The sequence below is a fragment of the Seriola dumerili genome, unplaced genomic scaffold (assembly GCF_002260705.1).
Source record: "Seriola dumerili isolate Sdu_G_001 unplaced genomic scaffold, Sdu_1.0 BDQW01000478.1, whole genome shotgun sequence".
NCBI classification, from domain to species: domain Eukaryota; kingdom Metazoa; phylum Chordata; class Actinopteri; order Carangiformes; family Carangidae; genus Seriola; species Seriola dumerili.
The window spans coordinates 1632052-1654588 of record NW_019174733.1 but is presented as its reverse complement, the minus strand read 5'-3'; the positions used below and the strand labels follow the sequence as shown (position 1 = coordinate 1654588).

General features: G+C 44.5%; 1 protein-coding gene across 1 annotated transcript in view; it reads right to left on the bottom strand.

Moving 5' to 3' along the window:
- The window catches only part of LOC111235289 (zinc finger MIZ domain-containing protein 1-like), a 74571-nt gene that overhangs the window by 14338 nt on the left and 37696 nt on the right, over positions 1 to 22537 (bottom strand). The window contains exons 3-5 of the mRNA XM_022763700.1: positions 16347 to 16455; positions 13446 to 13559; positions 9933 to 10038 (exon numbers count right to left, since the gene is read on the bottom strand). Of these exons, the coding sequence (XP_022619421.1) occupies positions 9933 to 10038; positions 13446 to 13559; positions 16347 to 16415 (289 nt within the window). The 5' untranslated portion in view covers positions 16416 to 16455. The remainder of the gene's footprint in view (positions 1 to 9932; positions 10039 to 13445; positions 13560 to 16346; positions 16456 to 22537) is intronic.

The following is a 22537-nucleotide window of genomic DNA, read 5'->3' as shown; positions in this document are numbered from 1 at the left end:
ATGGATATAAAATCCTGTGAAATAAAAAAAATTTAAAAAAAGTCATGCTTTTTGCAGAAGTGTAATGGAAGCCATTTAAGCAGTCAATGATATCCCCCATCCTGCCCCCTCTCTGTTCAGCCAACTTCTTCTAAGAGAAGAGCATATCAAATGGGCTTTAGTCTCAACAGCTTGGAGGCAGAACAACTCAAACATGCCCTGCAGAGAGACAGCTCTGTGTCAGAAATCACACTCAACCAAAACAAGGCCTTTAATGGAACTAACTGTTCACACGTATCCGAATATTCCAAATGTGAAACGGCCTCTAACTTATATATTTATCTTTAAATTTAACTAACTTTTCATTTTCTATAATTGTTTTGTTCATTTGCATTGGTAAAACAATGCAGTCTTCTCATCTGCCTGGTTTGACAGAATTTCATCCGCATCCTCTGGCAGTGCACCAGGCATGAGGACGGAGGGGGGAGAGGATGGATGGAGGGATGCTAGACAGAGGACAGGTGGAGATGGAGGGAGAGGGCAGATCCCCTCCTCCCCGGGATGTGAGTGTGGGTCACAAGCCAAAGAGATGGTGCAGCCCAGAAGGGAGGGTAGCTCTACCTGAGTCACTCTGACATCTCCTGCAGGTGCTGGTTTCTGTGGGGGTTCAAATTGCACATTTTTAAACGGGGCAGAGTCATAAGAATCAGCATGAACACCAAACATTAAGCAGTATGACGGCTAGATCTGACTAGAGGTGCAAAAATAAATATCGGCGCTCGGGTGGCAAATGTGGGGTCTCCATGTCGCATGTGGCCACAAAATACAACAAACACAGTCTGTTACATTTTTGATGTATTGTGGGGCATGTCTAGTCAAACTGAGCTTCATTGAGAATCACTACAAAGATTAACATTTCTTAGCATAGGATTTAAATGGTCATTTTTATTTGTCAGATACTCTCGATTTGTGTGCTGTTATATAAAGAGTCAGGGACAACAAAGGACAAGCACTAGGACGCTAAGCTCCCATCTTTTGTATATTGCTTAATGTCCATTTCAAAATTTATTTAGGAAACTAGTGTTTAATATTTTCCCAAATTTAATCAAAATACCATTTTTACACCTTAAAATCCTCCCTCTGTTAACATTCCTTCCATCAACTAATTGTTGCAGCTCTACTCGACGTGGTATTTTTTCGTATCCTGTGACGTCACTGCATCGAGTGATATAACAGACCACATCAGTTACACTGCACTACAGGTTTGCCTCGGGTACATTTCTTAAGACAGGGGTTACAGCATTGACCTATGGATCTGACCTACGTCCTGGCGAGAATGTGAAATTCAGGTGGCCGGCGTATCTGCGTTGGATGCTCTGTGAGTCATCACGTCCCGCTTACAGTACTAAGCCTGGTGTCACGACCTTTCACATCTGTATTGGAGAACTGTCACAGCACTCACAACGAGCCTACATATGATCACACACCCATTATCCACATCTGAGTCACAAACGTACTGTGCAGAAAATATGCACAGCAGCACTCAAAGGTATATATGTAAAAGTAAACGGGGAAATACACACACTCACACACACGGCTTATGGGGGCGCAAGCATGTGTACCAAAACATAACAAAAATTGCAAAGTAAATATGGAAACTGGAGGTCTGTGTTAGTGAGTAAACAAACACAGACAGTGCCTTGGCTTTGTGAAGATGTGCTTATACAGTAAAGCACTTCACACGGATAGGAAGAACATCAGAGGACGGCGAGCTGTGAATGAACTGCTCTTATCAGCCATGCGCAGCTCCCCACCACTGGAGGGGAACTAGTAAATATCACATGCCTAATTATAAGCAGACACACTACTTGTCTCAACTTCCACAATGTGTCTTTCATCTCACACTGTTGTTCCTTCAATGAAACCATTAGGGTGAAAAACACAATCAAGAATTCCGAGATTTCCTGGGGCAGCTGTTTCATAATATAAGACAGTGATTAAAAAGTGATGAAGTTCTGGCTGTGATCCTTTTACAGGTGATTGAGTCGAGGAGTAATTTCTTGAGGAGTGGCCATGATAAGATGTCAAAACAATTTGACTGAGGCACTGAATAGATATGGAAGTTTTATTAACACGACCAAAGAATTTTACAAGTGTTTCCTGAAACACATCCTGCAAGAATACTGTATAGCCTGGGGCGCTGACAGCTCCACCCTCACTTATCAATACTTGACACCAGCTTGTCCAACCAGAAATTCCTTTCTCAATACTCAAGCAACAAATCTAACACAACTTTGTTGGCCTCTTGTTTTTCAGTGGGAGGAAGGAGGGTTGTCAAGCAGGGCAATGATTCACAGAAAAAGCAGAAACCAACTGCAAAAACAAACACAGGCCGCACACATACAGTTCAAAGTCAAATGTCATGAATGAGTCACTAAATGGCCCGATGGGGAAGTACTCAGAGTGCAGTCACAGGAGGTCACCAAAGTGTGTAGAGTAAGTGATACAAAGAAAGCGTTGGGGCCAGAGCGGAAAGAGGAAGGCTAGAGGGGCAGAGCGGCTGCATGTGGCTGTGAGGTTGAGGATGCAGACGGTTTGGGCGGTTTACACCCTGCTCAGGCTAACAGGAAGTGCTGCAGCTCCACAACAGCAAGCTGGAAGTGGTATTGTGTTGTAGTTTTTTCTGCATAGATCAGTGGAAGAGTCTGTTATGGTTTGCAAAGAGCCACTTGCTAATGAAGCTGTCAGTTTTAAGGTTAGATGAAGCACTGATTGAATAGCCTACAGCATGATGTCGCTTTTTATTGCCCGAGTGCCCTTTACCCATTCATGTGAAGGAAGTGTTGTTTCTCTTTATGAGCCACCTTTCACAATGAGAGGTACATTTAATACTTTTAACCACCATGGGAAGATTCAAACAACAAAAAAAGCTTTTCTGTGCACTGATCTAACTGCATTGTCCTTCCATGACAACACTCCCCATCCTCTCCCTCCGTCTTCTCTCCTAATGAGTGGACAGTCAGACAAGCTCTGGCTCCAAGCGCAGGTCAACAACTTAAAAAAGAAAAAGAAAAAAAAAAAAAAGGATCCACAGTGGAAAAGTGGGTCATCTTCTGCTGACTATAGAAACATTAACGCACATACACTTGCACTCTTAACATCAACATACATACATGCTCCCTCGGGTGTCGGAAATTAGATGAAGTTGTAGAATGTGTGATGCTGCCGGGTCACCAGGCCTCGTAAAATCATGACAGACAACAATGGAAATGAGTGTGCAAGCCATTATGGCATTTGTATATGCGTGTAATGTCATCAAAACTAAATGCAAACAGGCAAAACCACGCATATGTTTGTTCCTCTAACTTTGTGATGAGCTAAAGAATAATTTCACAATCAGATCATATATTGAAACCCTGAGCACGACCTACACGTCCCTCAAAATAAACCAAATTTAAACCCACCTCAAACTTCAAACTTGACTCTTTTAATGTCATAACATGAAGTCCAAACGATAACTGCAGTATCAACTGTAACCTTGACCCACATAGCCCATGTAAATAAGCCAAAAATGAAACAACAAATCATATCATCAATGTACGCTTGTGCACATTGTGCACAGACGAAACCCCACTCAGAATAAACCTATGACAGAACAGCATGTAGGTCAACCTGTGGTCAGCTGATCTGTCCTGATCCTGTCTTGTGTGAGTGGCCAGTGATTTAGACTACAGTCACACCAGCATGCCAAACGACATAGAAGCCCATATTATTTGTGGCCTAAATTACAGACACAACAATGTAACAGCACAGTTGACAGTCATGGTTCTGAATTAAAACTATTTAAGAGTCTATACTTTCAAGAGAAAACCAAACTAAATCAGCTTCAATTAGTGCATCATTTAGATCTATACACACTGCTCAGCTGCCCTCTGTTAACCCCTGAGTTTGCCCCATGCATGCAGAAACACTGATGCCAAATAGATTTGTGCAGAGATACACACGTGGACAGCAGACACACACACACACACACACACACACACACACACACACACACACACACACACACACACACAAACACACTTACCCAGAGCCAAGCAAAGTCCCTGCACATCTCATCTCATTCCCTTCATAGCGCAGAGAAAAGACTCAAGTGTCACAAATGCTCCTGTTCCCGCAGAGGCCAGTGGCAACTCTTAAAGCTTTTGCTGCTTCCAAGCCTCCTGCCTGCGCCTTATCACTCTCACTCTCTCCACATATCCCTTACTCTGCTCACTCTTTCTTTCTTACTTCCTCTCTGCTCTCCTGTCTTTCTCTCTCTTTTCTTTTGCTCACTCTCTTCCTCCTCCCTTGCTCTCTGATCTGTCTTTTTCCCCTGTCCAGCGTCTGCACAATGCACATCAATTATTCAGAGGCAGTCTCCCGGTTTCTCCGGCTTATCCAATCAGAGCAGGGCTCTGCACTAATGGGCTCCTGCTGTACCTGCTACCGGCTCCAACACACTCTCGAGACAGCGCGGGGGAGGGAGGGAGAGAAATAGACAGAGGGAACAGAGGAGACAGCCAAAGAGGAGGGAGGATGAGGAGAAGAGATAAAGACAGCGAGCCGACGCAGACAAACAGTAGCAGAGATAGAGAAGGAAAGATATTCCAGTGCTTCTCACCTCAGTTGTGAGGTGCTGTTATTGATGTGCTCAGCTTAGTCTGTCTAGCGCTCCATTGCCCTGTTTCGCTAAGCTGTTAGACAGTGCAGACGGAAACACACATTCACACATGCATAATCCAGCAATGCGACTGCCATTTGTCAGGAAGGGCAAAAAAAAAAAAACAGAAGAAGAAAAAAAGTCTGTAAGCTAAGACTGCAAACTTGCATAAATGGGTGGAGCTTAATATGCTTTGCAGGCTGGCCTGAAGCCAATGCATGAGAGAGGAAGTGGGAGAAGAAGAAAGTACGAGATGTTAAGATCGCCCAATTCAAAGTCTGACAAGTGGTAAGATATAAGCTTTATCAGAGAGGGGATTCCTGACTGCAGGACAGTCTGACCTGACAATGTCTTCCTGTCTTCATCAGAGGCCACTCTGTAAATCTAATTAACAAGACAAATCAGAGGCTAGCAGAATCCGAGTGCAACTGACTCAAAGAATACACAGGTTGAGGGTGAATCAGAGTTCATCTTCTCTTCCCCTGCCCCCAACATAACCCAATAAACCCAAAAAAAAAAAAACAAAACAAAACAAAAAAAAAAACAATCTGGATGAATGGACGGGAAAGCTTTCATTGTTCTCTCTCCCCATACCTAAACGTTGAGATGTGCTGTGCAGCCGAAGAGTGGGGAAGCCCACTGGCCTTGTGACAGCAGAGAGAACTTGTCTTTTGTGTGGCTTTTGTGTGACAGACACACTCAGTCATCAACAGTTTCACAAATATCCCACACAGAATTGAAACACACACACACAACGGAGGCATTGTTGGGCAGAAATATAACATGAAAAGGGTGTGTCAAAAGCCCCTGATGGGAAGCGGGTGGGCGGGGGGTGGGTGTGGGGGGGGTTTGATGGTGGTTGAGTCCTGAGGTGTGGGTGCCAGATCAGTCAACCCTGAACAAAAGGAGGATTTAAATGATTTGCTCATCCGGTTTTGACAAGAACAAAGTCTTGTGTGTTCTGAGTACAACTGCACTGCTGGCTCAGCTTGGATATTACCAAAATGAATTGACTTGCAATTGTGTGAACCAAAACAATTAAGTAGCAAGTGATAGAGGACCCAATCAGCCAGAGGCAGCAAATGCAACTACCCTCATAAGTATTTCCCCATGAGCTTTATTTCTATAAACTTAATAGTAAACTTCTGAAGGTAGTTTTAGGTTGCAAAGGGGTTTCATCATCTAAAAGCGAACCACTGGAGAGTGTCAGAGGAGAGGCCTGCCTTCTAAAAATAAACCCTGTTTCCTGTTAATAATTCAGCGCGCTGCTCTTACTCAGCAGTAATTAAATATAAAAGTCTGTAAGGTTGATTGGGTCAGTAACAAAGGATGCCTACACCTTCCTCCTAGTTCTACACACACAGCTCAAAGATGGAAGGAAAAAGGGGGTGAGAAAATCAATCAAGTGAAAGTAAACTGAGACAGATGAGTGGAAGTCATGTCAGAATGTGTGTGTGTGTGTGTGTGTGTGTGTGTGTGTGTGTGTGTGTGTGTGTGTGTGTGTGTGTGTGTGTGTGTCTGTGTGTCCACAGGCACTCACACACTGTGCAATGAGTCTACACAGAGTCTAATGGGAGCACTTATTTTCAGTTGTTCATTTACTTGCGCTGCTCGCTGAATCATGGGAGTTATGGGCTGGTGAAGTATTTTTGAGCCGTGTGTGATTGTGTGTGTGTGTGTGTGTGTGTGTGTGTGTGTGTGTGTGTGTGTGTCACAGGGCATGGGGTGAGTTACAGCCACACCCTGGAAGTTTTCTGTCATTGTTGACACAGCAGAGTGGCTATTTTTTCCACATGTGAAACACCAGATCGCCTCGTGAGCATGCTGTGTTGACTGACTGAGTGCTGACAATTCTGCACTTCTGCTGGGACACTTTTTTTTTTTTAACATCAGATGAAAGTGGGTGGGGGGAATTTACCAACCATCTCAGAACAAAGCTCAGCTCTGTTAATCATATTTTCCCAATCAGCTGAAAAGGGGAAACTACTCTCACACAGAAAAAAACATCAAAGACGATTATCACTTGTGAAGATCAAAAGGATCTTTAAAATCACCTGCTTTTTTGTTTTTTTAAGCACAGCAATAAATATGAACATACGATGCAAGCTTAAACGACGGAATTATTATTTCTCTGAGCAAGACTGAGGAACAACAAGCATCAACCTGTGTCTGACTTAAACATGAGTTTCTAAGAAGTTACTTCGAATGCAGAGCACATCAAGTCATGTTGAAAACATAAGACATGTTCAAAACAATCTGAGTCTCACTTCATTGTCACTTCAAAATGTAAAGGGAAGGGACATTATGAAGTAGAAGGGGTTTTTGCAGGTTTATTATTGGAGCTTATGCTTCATAAATAGAGACAAGAAACTGTTATGAACTTGGTGACAGATTCACTGAGGAAGGAAACACTAAAACCCTTGGCAGATTATGTGGCTAATCTGATTTGTTGTCTGCTGAACTTCACAGTAGCCGAACAGCTCAGAGTCTATTAGGGTTGTGTGTGTTTGTAGGGCAGCAGCACACCTATTATCTAATGAACCCGCCCAGCTGGAAGTCTGCTTGTACCAGACTACAGATTATTAGGAGGAAAACATACACTCTAAGAAGATTTACAAATGGACAAAGGGTTTTAAAAGCACGGCATTTGAAAACGAAGCAAAGCATGGCTACGCAAAAATCAGGAAGACGTGCTTTTCGAGAGAGTGAACTAAATCTAACACTGTTAGCATGCTAACAGCATTAAAGCTGTGTATCCTAGCTGGCTCTGAGCGTTAACAGTGCTAATGCTAGTTCGCCTAACAGCAGATAAGTCTCTACACTGGCTGATTCCAGATTAGAGCAACACACTAATCCCCCAGGCCTCACTGCAGGGTCACAATCTCCAGACAGCTCATCAGCAGCAGCCTGCTGTTGCTGAAAATCTCTCCAGTTCAGTCGACAGGTCTCACAGGGCAGCAGTTTATACTTTAATAGAGGGAGGAGTGCAACTTTGGGCATTTGCTTGTTCATAGGTTTTGAGTGAAGACACTGACAAACGCATGCAAACAGATAATACGTTGTTCAGTGATTCATTTCTAGTAACTTGCCTGTTCAACCACATCACCTTGAATCTGTGCGCACTCTGCAGCAACAACAGGATTTTGTAGTTGTAGCGAGAGATACACACGTCAACTTAATTTCGCAACAACTCAAGTTGTCAAACTGTTTATCAATTTCCTCTTTAACCGATGCTCTGAAAGAAAGCGTCAGCGAGATTGATCCGCAGTCTTAAGAGCCTGCCTCTCCCCCCCCCTGAGGAGGCTTCAGAGAGCATCCCAGACTCCTTGGCCCTCATCTGGGCTCTCAGGTGTCAGATTTGCGGCCCTGTGTCGCCGTGCAGGCTGTCAGAAGATTGTGCAGGGTCTGCACAATTAGACGCACATTCAGGCATGCACAGACACACACACACACACACACACACACACACACACACAGTAAAAACACACAAATATGACCATACAGGCAGAGCTACCAGAGCACAACTGCTTCTCTGTTGATGCATTTGTATGAGTGTACACACGTCTGTCTGAGTTCAGCTGTGCATCACGTCTCCTCTGTCGCCCTCTCGTCTGCTTTCTCAGACAGACGTCCTTGTAAGGGAGGTAAGACGGATGCTCAGTGAGTAAGACCTGACCTGAGTCACATCTGCCTCCCACCCCGACAGCCTGCCTGCTTGCCTGGCTCATTTGATGACTGTCTGCATCGTATCCCCCCCCACCCACCCCCACCCCCCATTGCGCATAATTACACCACAGTTCCCATTTGTCCGCGGTGTATAAACAGCTCTTCCTGAAACCCAGTTCTGTCTTCTATTAGATCCCAGAACCATCAGAAGGCCTGAGGATGATTCTGACTGTCAGCTGGGCCCAGACAGGCAGCCAGTCCGAGCCATGCCTGGACAACAATCACATTATCCCAACACAGGAACACAGACAGAGAGAGAAATACAACAATCAATACTGTACACTGACGTCTGTCTGCCCACTTAAGTTCCTCCCAACAAGACACTTCCCACCACAACTGAAAGAGGATATTCAGCTTGAGCAAATGTTCATATCATAGAGTCATGTGAGCACAAAAACGGCAGAGAGTCGTACATGTCTTCCTTCTGCATTTTCAGTTGCAACACATTGCAGCTCATACGAGAAATTATGGGATAACATTTCAAAATGTTACTGTCAGTACTGTCACTGCACTTCCTGTTAGGAAACAGCGACGTGTTTGCCTTGTCAGAAAAAACAAAGAAATCAGACAGTTTAATCAAAATATTTGACTCTCACTACCCCTACTTATGGAACTGCCAAACAAAGGTTTATCTGTGTTTTGACTGGATGGCTACGGCTTTGTCAGGTCTTTGTCAGGCAGAGTGAGTGGTCCAGCACGCATCAGCAACACCTCTCTAGCCATCCATCTCTTTCTCTCTCCTCTCTGCCGCCTCTGCGCGTTTCACTTTGACAAATGTACAAGAACAGGCCGCTCCTGCAGGACTGTGTGAGGCGGGGAGGGGAGGTATGGATTGGGGGGAAATTGGATTTGATAGATAAATGTCTGAGGATAGCATTACTGCTTGCTCTTTCTCTCCCTCGCTTCACGTGTGTGTGCGTGCACGCAGACTGCACATGCGAGTGTGGGTTTGTGCGGACAGACTGTTGAGTAGACTGTTTTTGTGAGGCTACCACCCGGACAGCTCATCTCAATAGCACATTAATGTTTAATGGGGACTAAAAATATCTGACATTATAATGCTCTATGGGCTTTCTGTGTGATGTCTGTGGTCGCAGTCGTTTGTAGAAATCAAAAATGTCCAAGCCACAGATTCATGAGGACTTTAACAGACACTTTTATTTGTCTTTAAGTGCTGAAAGGAACAAAAATAATCTGCAAATTAAACTGTCTGTTGGTATCATTATGAGATTCTCTGTCTTGCGAACAAAACATCCTAATAGTGCTCAAAACATAATAAGCAGCTTCATTGTGCAGTCATGTCCGGAGCGGAGTAATGGCATGGTACACTTCCCTGACTTGATCATGACTTTAAGACATACAGCGATTTGTTTTAATTGTTTCATTCATGAAAAAAATGAATAAATGCAGCGTGAGCAAACAATGGGCTTGGCGTATCGCCCACTGTCTTGCAAGTAGACAGCAGTAAATGGGATGACGCATGAGCATGCACGTGCTGGCGTTTTAGTAGAACGGTGGGTCTGACCTGCAGATTTGGGTGTGAATTTGTCCCTGTTGGCGGCGCACACAGCCAGCAACCTGTAGCCCAGGTCCAAGTCAAACCCCTGCTGAGCAGCGACGCGACTCACCACCTGGGGAAAGAACAGTGGATCATGAGAATAGCTGCTGTCCTTCAGGCATCTAATAAGTTCAGCATCATTGCATCATTTTAATTACATCATCATAAGCACCAGGTAAAAGCAGATGCAGCTCATTCTGAAGTTAAGAGAGAGGCGGAGGGATGAGGACAGCGATCAATTACCAAAGAATATCTTCAGTGGATTCACATCATTCAGCATATAATGAGAAATGAACGTACTATCTACAACTAACTATTATCTTCATTATGAATTGATCTGCTTCTCTTGATTAATTGATTAATGATTTTGTCCACAGGTTCATGTTCTGTCCAACCAACAGTCTAAACCGCAAATATGCTGTTCTCAGTTTACTGTCATATATGACAAAAAAAAAACAAAAAACAAAACAGAAGATCAAATGTAAAAAACGTGAGAATATCTGATATTTTTTTCTCTAAAAATGACTGAAAGTACTAAACATTTGTGTACCAATACTTGCCAATTAATTTTCTATCGATCGACAAATCGACAAACTACTCACTTCAGCAGCTCTGTCTGTCTATCTTTCTATAATAACCTGGGTAAACAGTGCTTTCTTATGCAACACCATAAAATATTGATCTCTTATATCAAACACTAAATAAACACTAAGTCATAGTTAATGCATCATAATCCTTTCACTTTGTTAATTGTGTTAATATTCTGAGCACCACTTCATTTATCTTCAGACAGAAACACAGACTATAAACACTTGCGCTCACTCACACACTCACACACGCACACACTCACACACAGACAGACACAGTGAGATTAATGTGGAGTCTGCAGTCTGGATTGCTCCAGTGATCCACAGTCAGGACGACTCTGATGACTGCATCAACCTCCAAGAGAGGTGAGAGAGCCAAACCACAGTCGCTCTGCAGAACGAGCGGAGTCTCTCAAAGGTTATCCTCAAGCAAGCCCGTTCTGGCCCCAATGTGAACAGAGTTTGTCCCCTGAACCAAAGGTTGCCAGGTCAGCCGAACTGACCAGCGACTAAGTGAGTGTTTAGGAAGGCAGAGTACAAAAAGAGTAAGTAAAGTATGTTTCAGCATCAAGTGTTCCCTGGGTGAACAAAGGTTAGAAAACCTCCTTTGCGTTCCATTTTTGAGAAGGACCAGTCCCCGGCTGTAGGACTTTAATGATCCTTTTGTGTTAATGACTTCAAAAAGAGGTTGAGCATTTATGGGACATGAAGCAGGAGCCTCCCGGACCCTAATATAATGTTAAAGGGGATACTGAGTAATGTTAAACAGGACTCGGGAGACGGGGGTAAATCATTATTAGGAGGGAAAGCCCTTCGCTTTTATCTGCTCACAGATGACAACTCCTCCGCTCCCCCTGACCTCAAAACACACATTACCGTTAACAAGGTCAGCTGGGGTGCCTTTTAGAGAACCAGCATAACAGCCAGCAGTGATCATAAAGTAGGTAATATGGCTGCTTGAGCACTGAGTGAAAAGCTATAGAGATTACGTCAATAAATAGGGCTTATTTGATTGTTATAATCAAGAGACGATGATATTCAATTCTGCAGTTCCAGTAAATCACGTAATTCTTTTATTCGAAACTGTTCAGAGGATACAAGGATGTCATCCCAGGGATAAATACTTCATAACATAATCTATTCAACCCAACCATATGATGCAAACAATGGCGGTTCTGACATTGTTTGCAGCGAATCACGCTGTTGTCAATCGTTTAATTTCCTGCGTGACTGAGTCTGCCCTACAGTTTGTACAAGGCACACAGCCAGCTACAGAGGCTAGCATAGATTCAACATGGATTTAACAGTGTTTCACCTCATAAGCCTTTTTCAGCTTAATCTCCCTTTGAGGATGTACATCCAGGCCCATATTCCTGTCAGCTGTAGCGCTGTAAGAGGTGCTGGAGGGTTACTGGGCCATTCATACGCTTGTTTATCTATTTGCCGGCGAAAAACAAAGCATTTGTTTTGTAGTTTATTTCTGCTTGTTGTTGAAACAGTTGCACGTGAGAGACAGCTCCTGGTGAGTTAAGTGGGTAATTTTAGAAAACTGTGGGACAGACATAATGCAGTTGTCTGCATGCACTGACATCGCCCACACTCTTGATACACTATGCATAAAGAAACAGAGAAAAAAAAACAAAAAAAACACAGATTGTCAAGCAGACAGAGCTAATAGCGCAGCACTGACAGTTATGTCATCTTTTATTAGCTCTGGAGCAGATACTCCATCAGGGAGCGGAGGATGACCTCCACATGCACAACAAGCTAGAGGGAACAGACATCTCTCTCCAGATGAGGCATACATTTAGTTTCATTCAGCTATGACAAATATCACGGGACTATGACTCAAAGAGATGCACAGTCATCTTTAAATTTCAATTGAGCGCTCTGGTACATAACCAGAGAGGTAACATCACAAGGACAAAATCCTCGCAAGAATGCATGGACTTGTTGCACGCTGTAATTCTCCAGATAAGAAGCTGTTTGCTCTGCGAGTCTGATGAAACAATTTAGCTGATGGAAGCAGCCCCATGCTGAGAGGGATCTCAGTGGTGGGCTCCATTGTATAGCTCTTTATCAGCCTTTAAGAGGCTTTTATTGTGATTTACACATTAATGAGCATTTATCTGTTTGCTCACGCTACCACCTCAGCTGGGGACAATGTCGCTTCAGTGTTTCAAAGACTGATCTGAGCGATAAACATGTGAAACTTGCAATTCTCTGCTCTAAAGCCTCTTCCAAACATGTGACTGTGTATATAAGTGTGCGCGTGGGTGCATGTGTGTGTGTGAGTGTGTGCGTGTGTGTGTGTTTTTCACACACCTGGTGCAGGCCAGCTCTCTGGCCCTGTGTCCAGATCGATGAGTGGTACTGAAAGGCGTTAGCCAGAGGTGACTGGCTACTCACAGTCTTGTGCAAGCCTCTTTTTAGCGTGTGTGTATGTGCGCGCATGTGTGTGTGTGTGTGTGTGTGTGTGTGTGTCTGAAGAGCACAAAGTGGAGTGAAGCAGTCTCTGACAAGGACTTTAACCTCTGTCGCTGGCCCCTGACGGCCTGAGCAGCTGCCTTGGATAACTGCTGGACACAGACCTGGTGCGACTATAGCCAGCTACTAACTGTTTTTACTGAGATTTGTAGGGGGAAAAAGGTACGCCACAATATCAAATTTGAATACGAATATCATATGAATCTTGTTTCAGCCATTGCACAGTCTGGGTTAACTTGCAGCACCTTAAAACTAGGCTAAAAGCTTCAGCTAAAAGTGGACACATCCATCTTTTTTTTTTCTCTCCATGTTTTCAAAAGTATCCAAAATCTAATTACTGTTTTGCTTGTGTCTCCTAAAAAGTACCTGAAAAATCCAACGAAAACCATAATTAGTGTTTGCGTACCGTCAGACATCCCATGAGACTTTGCTCGAAAGGTCGCTGGAAGGCCCGGGGATCTCCACACCAGTCGAGCAGCTCTGTGGCTGCTGAGTGGAAGTTGGCTGGGTTCTGTAAGTGCTGTGCAAACACAGAGAAAAGAGACTGCCATTAGAAACAATGGGAAATAATGAGCGTTATTTTTTTCACATTAAGTACAAATTGGAAAAACACTGAAACCAAATAGTTTTGCAGCCTTGCGCTCTCCCACCAAACTGCCTTGATTTAATGTCTTGTGTTTCTGCACAACCCTGTGAGGACCTTGACTCCTTCCAATGTACGCCCACTCAGAGCTCTGGTGCATTGTGGGAAGAAGATCACACCCATATCAACAATGATGCCAGTGTTTCTTGTTAATCTCTCTTGGCAACACCCGGCTCTCACCCCCATGACCCACACAGCAACCAAATCTTTCCCTCCAATCCTCCTTCTCTCTCTTCCCCTCATTCATTGCCTGTTTTCAGAATGTAACAGAGCCTCAGCACCAGAAGTCCACTGGCTGGCTTGGCTGCGCACAAAGAAAACAACCTTGGTCCTGGCAGCTATGTGTGCAGATTCAATACGCGCCGTTGGTGTGTTGTCTAATCTCTTTCAGTCTCTGTCTGTCTCTCTCGCTTGTTCACTGAGGCCTGAAACAGTTGAGTCTTTTCTTCCCAGTGTCTGAAGGCTACTCAAGCTGGCAGGACACAATAAGCGGTTTTAAAATTGGGCTCCCTTTCTTCACAGCTCAGGAGGTTAATGGCTCTGAAATGGCGCAGAGCTACAGCTTGTTCAGTCGGCGAGATTGAGCCCACTTGAAAGCATTTATTATTCTCATCTGGAGCTGAAGCATCTTGTTTTGTGTGTTCTTGCAGAGAAGGTAGAGCTATTGTCTTTAGGGGGCAGCAGAGGTGAGCGTTTTTGAAAGGGCAGCTTTTCGGTGGTGTGCGACAAAAGGGCTCTTCGGTGCGAACGCAGTCTTACATGTCAGGCCTGGAACCCGCCCACAGAGAAAATCTCCGAGAGCTTCCAATGATATCATGAGCTTGAAGAGAGGCCTTGAGTGACTCATCTTTTGTGATGTGAAGATTAGCCATTATAGAGTTAGCTGCGGACTCTTACAGCGGTTTGACTGATGATGAAGAGAAGCGGGGAGAATGAGGGAAAAGTGAGAGATGCTCTTGTTGAGTGAGAGGGAGGAGAAGAGCCTGTTCTAGATGAGTGATATAATCTGGCATTATTGCTGCTTGATGGGAGGCGTATCAGCCTCCAGCGCGTGAGGAATCAGAACTAGCACAGCAGGGGCTGTCTGTCTAGATCTGTAGTCACGGCTCCTCCTGCTGCAGCGCTCGCCACCGACTCTGCCTGACAACCTCGACTCTGGTGTGAGGGGGAGGACAGCAGAGTGAAACAGCTCCGTTGAGTTTCGGGAGGAGGATGGGGCTTGAGCTGTTCTTGTTGTTGTTGCTGTTCAGGGTTGGATGAGGACAAAAATGGGGAGAGAGAGAGAGAGAGAGGTGGGGGGGAAGGGGGGGGGGGCTGCAGCAACAGCAACAGCAGCAGCAGTGATGGAGTTTCAGCAGACAAAGAGCCAGACGTTTGACAGACTATCTTCTGCTAGATGATGGACTGACTTACCCCCACGTTTCTGACCAGCCAAGGATCAGGCTGCTCAGCGCCTACCTGGCTGTATGAAAAACAGCATATCACCTGGCTCTCTGCCAGCGGCTTTCCCCAAACCAAAACAACACCCTGCTGGCAGAGCGACCACAAGCTCAGAGCTCACTGACTAACTCTGTGCCTTTGAAGTCTGGTTTACTACGAGCTCTATTACAGCCAGAGCTGAGAAGTATATAAACCAAACTACAATTAGTGAATTTATTAAGCTCGATGTGTTAACTCAGGCTGTTTAGGGCTTATCAGTGACGCCTAAGAAAGTAATTGTGGAGGCTTTGGGAAGTGAGTAGCGCCAATTCCAGTAGTATAATTTCACTCATGCGAGAAAAAGCTGGCATTTTGGAAAAAAAGCTATCCAAGATTTTGACGTCAAGCACATTGCTATATGCAATCAAAGTAAAATAACTGAGGCAGTGAGAGCCTATTTAGATAAAGGTTATAATAGTGGGTGCTTAGAAGTTTAGGTGGGAGTGGAGTGGGGTGGGGGTTTAAGAGACGGCACAAAGAAAAGGGATATGTCACCTCATAATCGCAAGCTCAAAGCCCTATCATTCACTGATTCACTGGAAGGCATGGTGTCATATGGATGTTGGGAGATATAAAGGATCACACCCACATAGCATAAACAAATAAGCCCACAGCCAGCCAACCAGCCAACCAGCCAGCCAGCCAGCCAGCGAGTTTTTGTCGACTATTAATCACAGGCAGAGGCGGTAGCCCTGGGTTATGTCTCTCTGTCTGTCTGACTGTGTCTTTCAGTCTGTATCTGTCTGAGAGGAGTCTCCTGAAAGCTGGCAGTCAAGGAAGCATTTAAGAAAAAACCACAACAAGGGCCGGCATACGTCAAGAGTCACGAACGTGATGTAAGGGAACACAGGACCAGGAGGACGGGGGGGGGGGGGAGTGGCGTCTGTTATGTTGCTAGTCTCTTTGAAGTCTCTTCTTGTGTTCACTGCCAGATTTTCTCTCTCTCTCTCTCTCTCTCTCTCTCTCTCTCTCTCTCTCTCTGACCCTGTGCAACATGATCTGTGTGACTGGAGCTAATGGCCAGAAAAACTGATGCCCATATAAGGTGATGAGGGGAGAAAGGAGCGCAAGAAAGAAAAAGGAAATGCAGATTCTTCTTAAACTTCTAGAATCCATGTCTTCATAGTGCTGACAGAAGTTAAAATAGGACTGAAAAGCTGCTGAAAAACAGCTCTTTATACACACCTGTTTGATGCACTGCAGCCTGTCATTGGTCTGCTGGATGTGCCGGTCCATTGATGGTAACGGGTTCATCTTGATGCCTCTACCGGGACGCCATTAAAAGTTCTTTACCCTGTAAAAGAAGGAGGAGGAGGAGAGGTACATCTGTTAGAGCAGGTTTCTGTCAGGTCACACGTGTGAAGACTTTGTAGCCTATGAAGTTCAAACAGCATTTTAGCAGCTTGACAAATTCTCAGAAAAGGGAAAGCCAGCTTGTTTATGCACTGACTCATCGAAGGGTTTGATCTGCCTTAAGCACATTTTTTCTGGCAACTGCACGAAACTGAGATTTTCCACGGCAGCACTTTTAACGATAAATGGAAACATGATGCAACTGAAACTTTATTTGCCTTACATCACTTATGGGAGAAAAATCTAATGCCTGCTGCGGCCGAGAAAGGACTTCAACTGTTATCTGTCTTTAGAGGAAGCACACCTCACGTCAAGGTTATCAGTGTGGCATAGACGACTAATTTATGCCCACATCTCACACCTGATAAGACTCGGCTTTATCGCAGCTCTTTTCTTTCTGTGTATATCTCCTTCTGGTCCGACAGCGAGCAGCAACAACAAGAACAATTTCAGCCCCACGCTCGCTATTCTGACCATCTCAGAGAAATGGATTGGGGCTGGATTAATAGGTATCGTGCTGGTTTGCCAGCGAGGCCTCCGTCCCTCACCATCCCTCTGTGTTCATCTCCATCAGTGTTGGTCTGCCTCAGATTCCTCCACACAAAAGGCAAACTGAGAAACCACAGGTGGGAGCAGGGGGGGCAGGGCTCTAGAAAGCTGCTCAGTACTGATAAAGGGTCCCCCAAGATCCCCTGCTGTGAGAAACAGAGCGAGAGAACGAATACGATGGAAGCATAGTGCACAGCCAGGGAGTTTTCATGTGTAATGCTCAGTCTGGTGTGCTTATCATAGAAAGAGTATTGCAAATATGCACACTCTTTTTCTGTCTCTTTCTCTCCTACACACACACACACACACACACACACACACACACACACACACACAAAACCGCATGTAAACACAAAAGCCTGAATTCTTCACTTTGATTAAGCATAAAGGTAAAACTTCAAAGGAACATTTTGAGAATAAGAGTGTATTACTAATCCTCTGAGCTTAAGCATTACCAGAGTAGAATTACCTGGAGTGCACTTACAAAGACTTTAACATCAGTGGATACATTGCGCGCATGAGTAAGGAGGAATTCTGGTGCAAATGTGGTCAAATGGTGGGCAGCCAAATGCCTCTTGTCAGATTACACGGACATGATGCTGCAGCGGTTGCTGTGAAAAGTCCCTACAAAACAGCTAACTTTACTTCCTGCAGGGCACAAAGCCACTTTGACTGCACATAATGTGACCATATAACTTTGGGTGGCCTAATTCTGCTGTGCTGTGGTGTCTCGCAGCATCCAGCAGATGTCTCCCTCTCCTGCTGCTAACCAGCATGCGTCTTTCACACACTACACCCGGAGCAAGTGGTCCAGAGAGGGCTCCTTTAAGCCCTGACAAGTGCTACAAATCCCCTTCAGCAGCCAGGCAGCTCCACGGCCCGCTAACAGGGCACGCTCCAGCCCAGCGCTGGCCGTCTGACCTTGTGGCTATTGATTAACGTTTCTCCTCCAGCTCCCCTTCCTGCTGTCCCAACACACCCGTAGCCAAGACCACGGAGGAGGGAGGAGATAGCTGCCTCTTTTACCCAAGAATCTCTTCTTCTTTTTTTCCCTCCTTCGCTCTGTTGTGCTTTCACAAAGTCCAACGCACACGCACACGCACACCCCTCCTCCGCCTCCGACGAACGGGCAGCGCTTTTGTTAGTTGATGAAAAGATGGGCCCTCAGGTTCTGAAAGGAAAATGAGTGAGGTGGAAATGCGACTGGCTGACCAGGCCATGTTCAACTGAGTTGTAACTGAGATAAGAAGTCAGTCCACCTGACTGACTGACTGACTGACTGACTGACTGACTGACTGACTGACTGACTGACTGACTGAAGCTCCAGGACCACACCCCCTCCCACTGTTCAGGGGAAAAATGTGTTGCATAACAGACCAGGCCTCGGTGGAAACATGGCAGAAGCCCTCCTCTTGCCCCACATCCTCACCCCTGTTTGCTATCAAAACAAAACACGCTAATCTGTCATCTCAACATAGGAAGAGAAACAAGTTGAATGTTGACATCTCTGCCTTCACTTCTCCACATATTCACTGATTACAGCCGCACTGAAAAAAAACTAAACAAAAACTTGGCAGCAGTGTGAGATTTTTTCTTCTCTTCCCCATCTTTCCATTTTCTGTTTCAGAGTTTTTGGGCTAGTGCTGTTTTTGTTCGAGCATGTACACACAGAGAATGGGCCTGCTTAATCTTTATTGTCTTCCAAACATCTTAATCAGCTCCACTCAGCACTGCTAACCAGAGGTGCAAAGCAAAGGATTACACATCCAATTATGCTGTGCATATTACAACCTCCCTTTTAACAGCAGTGGGAGGACGCTGCTATGAATCACAGAAGAGTAGCAAACCACAAATAATACTAACATCCAATGAAGCTTCTGTCTCTTTCTCTCACTCTCTCTCACACACACACACAAACACACGCACACACGCACACACAAAATCTCTCTCACTTTTAGGTTTTTTCCCCTCCTTATCACTTTCCTGAGCAAAACAAGCTAGGGGAAGTGGGGCAAGAAATAAGTGCTCAGAAACAAAAGCACAGTAATATGAAAAGCAGTGGAGTATGGCAGGAAGGGGGCAAGAAGGGCCAGCCTCAGTGGGGGAAAGGAGACAGAGAGAAAGAAAAAGAGAGAGTGTTGAAATTATCTCTTCATTATCAGCAGCAGCACACACACACACACCCACTTATTCATGCACACACACGTAGCGTATGATCACTCATAGCATGAGTGATTTCTAATTTCAGACAAATGACTACCACCTTTGTCAAGTGCAGCTTGCTTTGTGAATGTGATCAGTCGGTGGGGGGTTGAATGGAAGCAGAGACATAGGCGCTCATGATACACTCCAGTACTGTGTATTGTATATGACTGCATTAGGAGCAGGTCTGGCGGGTATGGCTGGAAGCAGCATCATCATGTTAGAGAGGGTATTTCCTGATATCAATATTTATATATCTGTGTTACCAGGGAAAATGATAATATATGCAAAAGTCAGCCTAATTTAATTCAATTCAAAATACTTTATTTGTCCCTTAAGGAGCAATTTGAGCAAAGTTTACACACATAAAACAATCTAAAAATACAAATAAGATTGTGTTTAAAAAAAAAAAAGTACGCAAGAGTTAAGGAGAGTGGCCAATCCATAGCTGAGCAACAACACCCAGCACCATGAACGCACACTGTGTCACAGAGTGCATGAATACACAAGGTGAACTACTGTGGCTAAAGGTCTGAAGGCTTCTGGAGCAAAACCAAACTTCCCTCCATTTGTTTTTACACAGAGGCAAAATTAAAGACATTCCTGATGGAAACAGCTTAAAGTAGTCAGAGAGGACATGCCGATAACTGCAGACTGCGTTTCTTCAGTATTAGGCTGTGCAAGGAATATTCGTGTCATTTTAGTGCTTGTAGTCGGTTCTTGTCCTGTTGACAGAGGAATGTAAACCAGCAGATGCATGAAAATGTTCATAGATAAGGACAAGCTCTTCATAGGTGTTAAAACTAAACTTCGTTAATTAAGTTTTGTTGGTTTTTAATTGTATCTAGCTCAGAATTATTTATCCGACCAACAGAAATTTGAGAGCTGATGAAATGATGTCACCATGTCATCAGAAAATGATCCTGCTGTAAGTGGAGAAGCGATGACATCACCTGTGCATAAATGATTCCATTTTTTCAATAATTATGGGTTTTCATGCAATGCTATGGAAAAATAGCGTCTTTGGTGGTGATGCTCGATCGCAGAATGCTGAGCCTATCCTGTGTGAAACGCGTAGAGGGCAATGATGGCCAATTTGAAGGAGCAACCAGGTGAAGTCGGGCCAGAGAGGACCTTTATTATTCAGCAACAGTCTGAAAAAGGATAACAGAAGCATTGCTCCTGTTCGCCGGACACAGTGGGGGATCTTCTCTCCTCCTCCTCGTCTTCAGTTCTATGGCTACAGCTTTTTCTTTCTCTCACTGCTATGTTCTTTTTGCTCCCCTTTTCTATAGCCCTCAGACATCATTAGAGCCACCCAGCATGCAGCTCCTTTCCACCACCTTCCATTTTCTGTTCTATCATTTTCTTCTCTCCGTCCCTCATATCTCAACCCTCCTGCCACTCTTCCTCCCTCCCCTCCCCTCCCCTCCCTCCTCCTTCCTGGGGCCCCGTGCGGGAGCTGCCATAACAGGAGGTGGAATGGATTCATTTGCTCTAATGTGGTTTGGGCTGCAGCGTGGCACGGCACAGAGCGACACTTTCTCCCAGTGCACAGAGCTTTTCTTCCTCTCTCTCTCCCTCTCTCTCCCTCTGTCTGCAGTTCATGTGTTTTCAAACAGGCCAATCAACACCACTCAGCTGTGCTGGCCTCTCTCTCCCTCTCCCTCCCACAATCTCTGCTCTCAGTGTGTCTGTAAAAAGCCACCGGTTCTCTCTCTCTCTCTCTCTCTCTCTCTCTCTCTCTCTCTCTCTGTCTCTCTCTCTCTCTCTCTCTCTGTCTCTCTCTCTCTCTCTCTCTCTCACACACACACACACACACACACACACACACACACACACACACACACACTATTATCTCTAGTGGCAAACTCCCATAGCCAGACATTCCCTTTTCGCTCTAACTGCCTTTATTTTCTCCGCTGCACTCCACTCTGTCCTCAGCTACCTATTCTTCACTTCATTTTTTTTTTTTTTTTTACAAACCTACTTCCATCATCGTATCTATGTCTTCCTGCTTTGTTTTGCTCTTTGCATTATTTTGTAGACTTCCTGTTAATCCTCTCCTCCACTAATCTCTCCCCCTCTCCTTTTCCCTCTCAGCAAAGCCAACTATTAGTCATATCACTCCCTCCGGCCTTTATAAAACTCAGCCCTCTACACAGCATCATAACCACCAGCCTCTATAAAAATGTGAAATGACTTCTCCCAGGGGTGGAAAAAATAAACTCTAAATGTTGCTGTTTGTTTATCTTCTGTTTTAATGTGACAACCACCGGAGCACCGGGCAGCTATGTGACACCTAACACTGCAACGCAAACAGCTGTGATGTGGGGATATGTGAGCTGCTCTGTTGCTGTCTATAAATATGGAGCTTCGCTTGTGTGAATATTGCAGGTATGCGCCACCAGATACCCCCGGGGAGCAGCCGATTATTTCACCACTCAATGTGTGAGATCAAAAAAGAGCACCATGTACTCGTGAGCGAAGAGGTGCCCTCTCTTAGTAGCTAATACTGATACTTAAAGAGTTCAATATTTGAATATATTTGGAACCGAATCTGTATCATGACAACATTTTAGGGATGATTATTGCTTTTACAAGACTCTTACACACTTATACGCAAGACATTAGGGCTGCATCTAAATACTATTTTCACAAGCTTTTGATTATTCATTGATTCATTGTTTTAGTCTTCAGGAAAATATCCTTAAAGAGTCCAAATTGCTCATTTTGTCGGACTAACAGTCAAAAGTCCAATGGAATTAAATTCATAGTGATAGAAATTTTGACACTGGCAGACAGAGACAGTTACCAGCTGGATGGTGAACACAGTGAAGCAAAAACAAAGCTGAGAGGAGAGTGAATACTAGACTTACATTTACCTGAGAGCAGGTGATGTGTAAATAGGCAACAGTCTGTGTTGTGTGTACAGATTGTGGCTAAATAATCAGTTTACCAATAACCATAACTAAAACTCCACATGATGCCTAAACACATACTGTACAATATTTTACCACAATATTATCCAGCTTTACACCACATTGCTTTTTCTTTTTTGTATCTGTGTGTGTGTGTGTTTGTGTGTGTGTGTGTGTGGTCCCATATTTTTTGTTTTTATTGTCTCAAGCGCATTAACAGGGAAAGGCCATCTATCAAACCTTGAGACACAGGAATCAGGTCATCCACGAGTAGAAACAGAGCTTGAGCGTCACATGATGAATGAATGAACTCCTTATTCCATAGAATGTTCCAGTTGCCGAGGACTATAA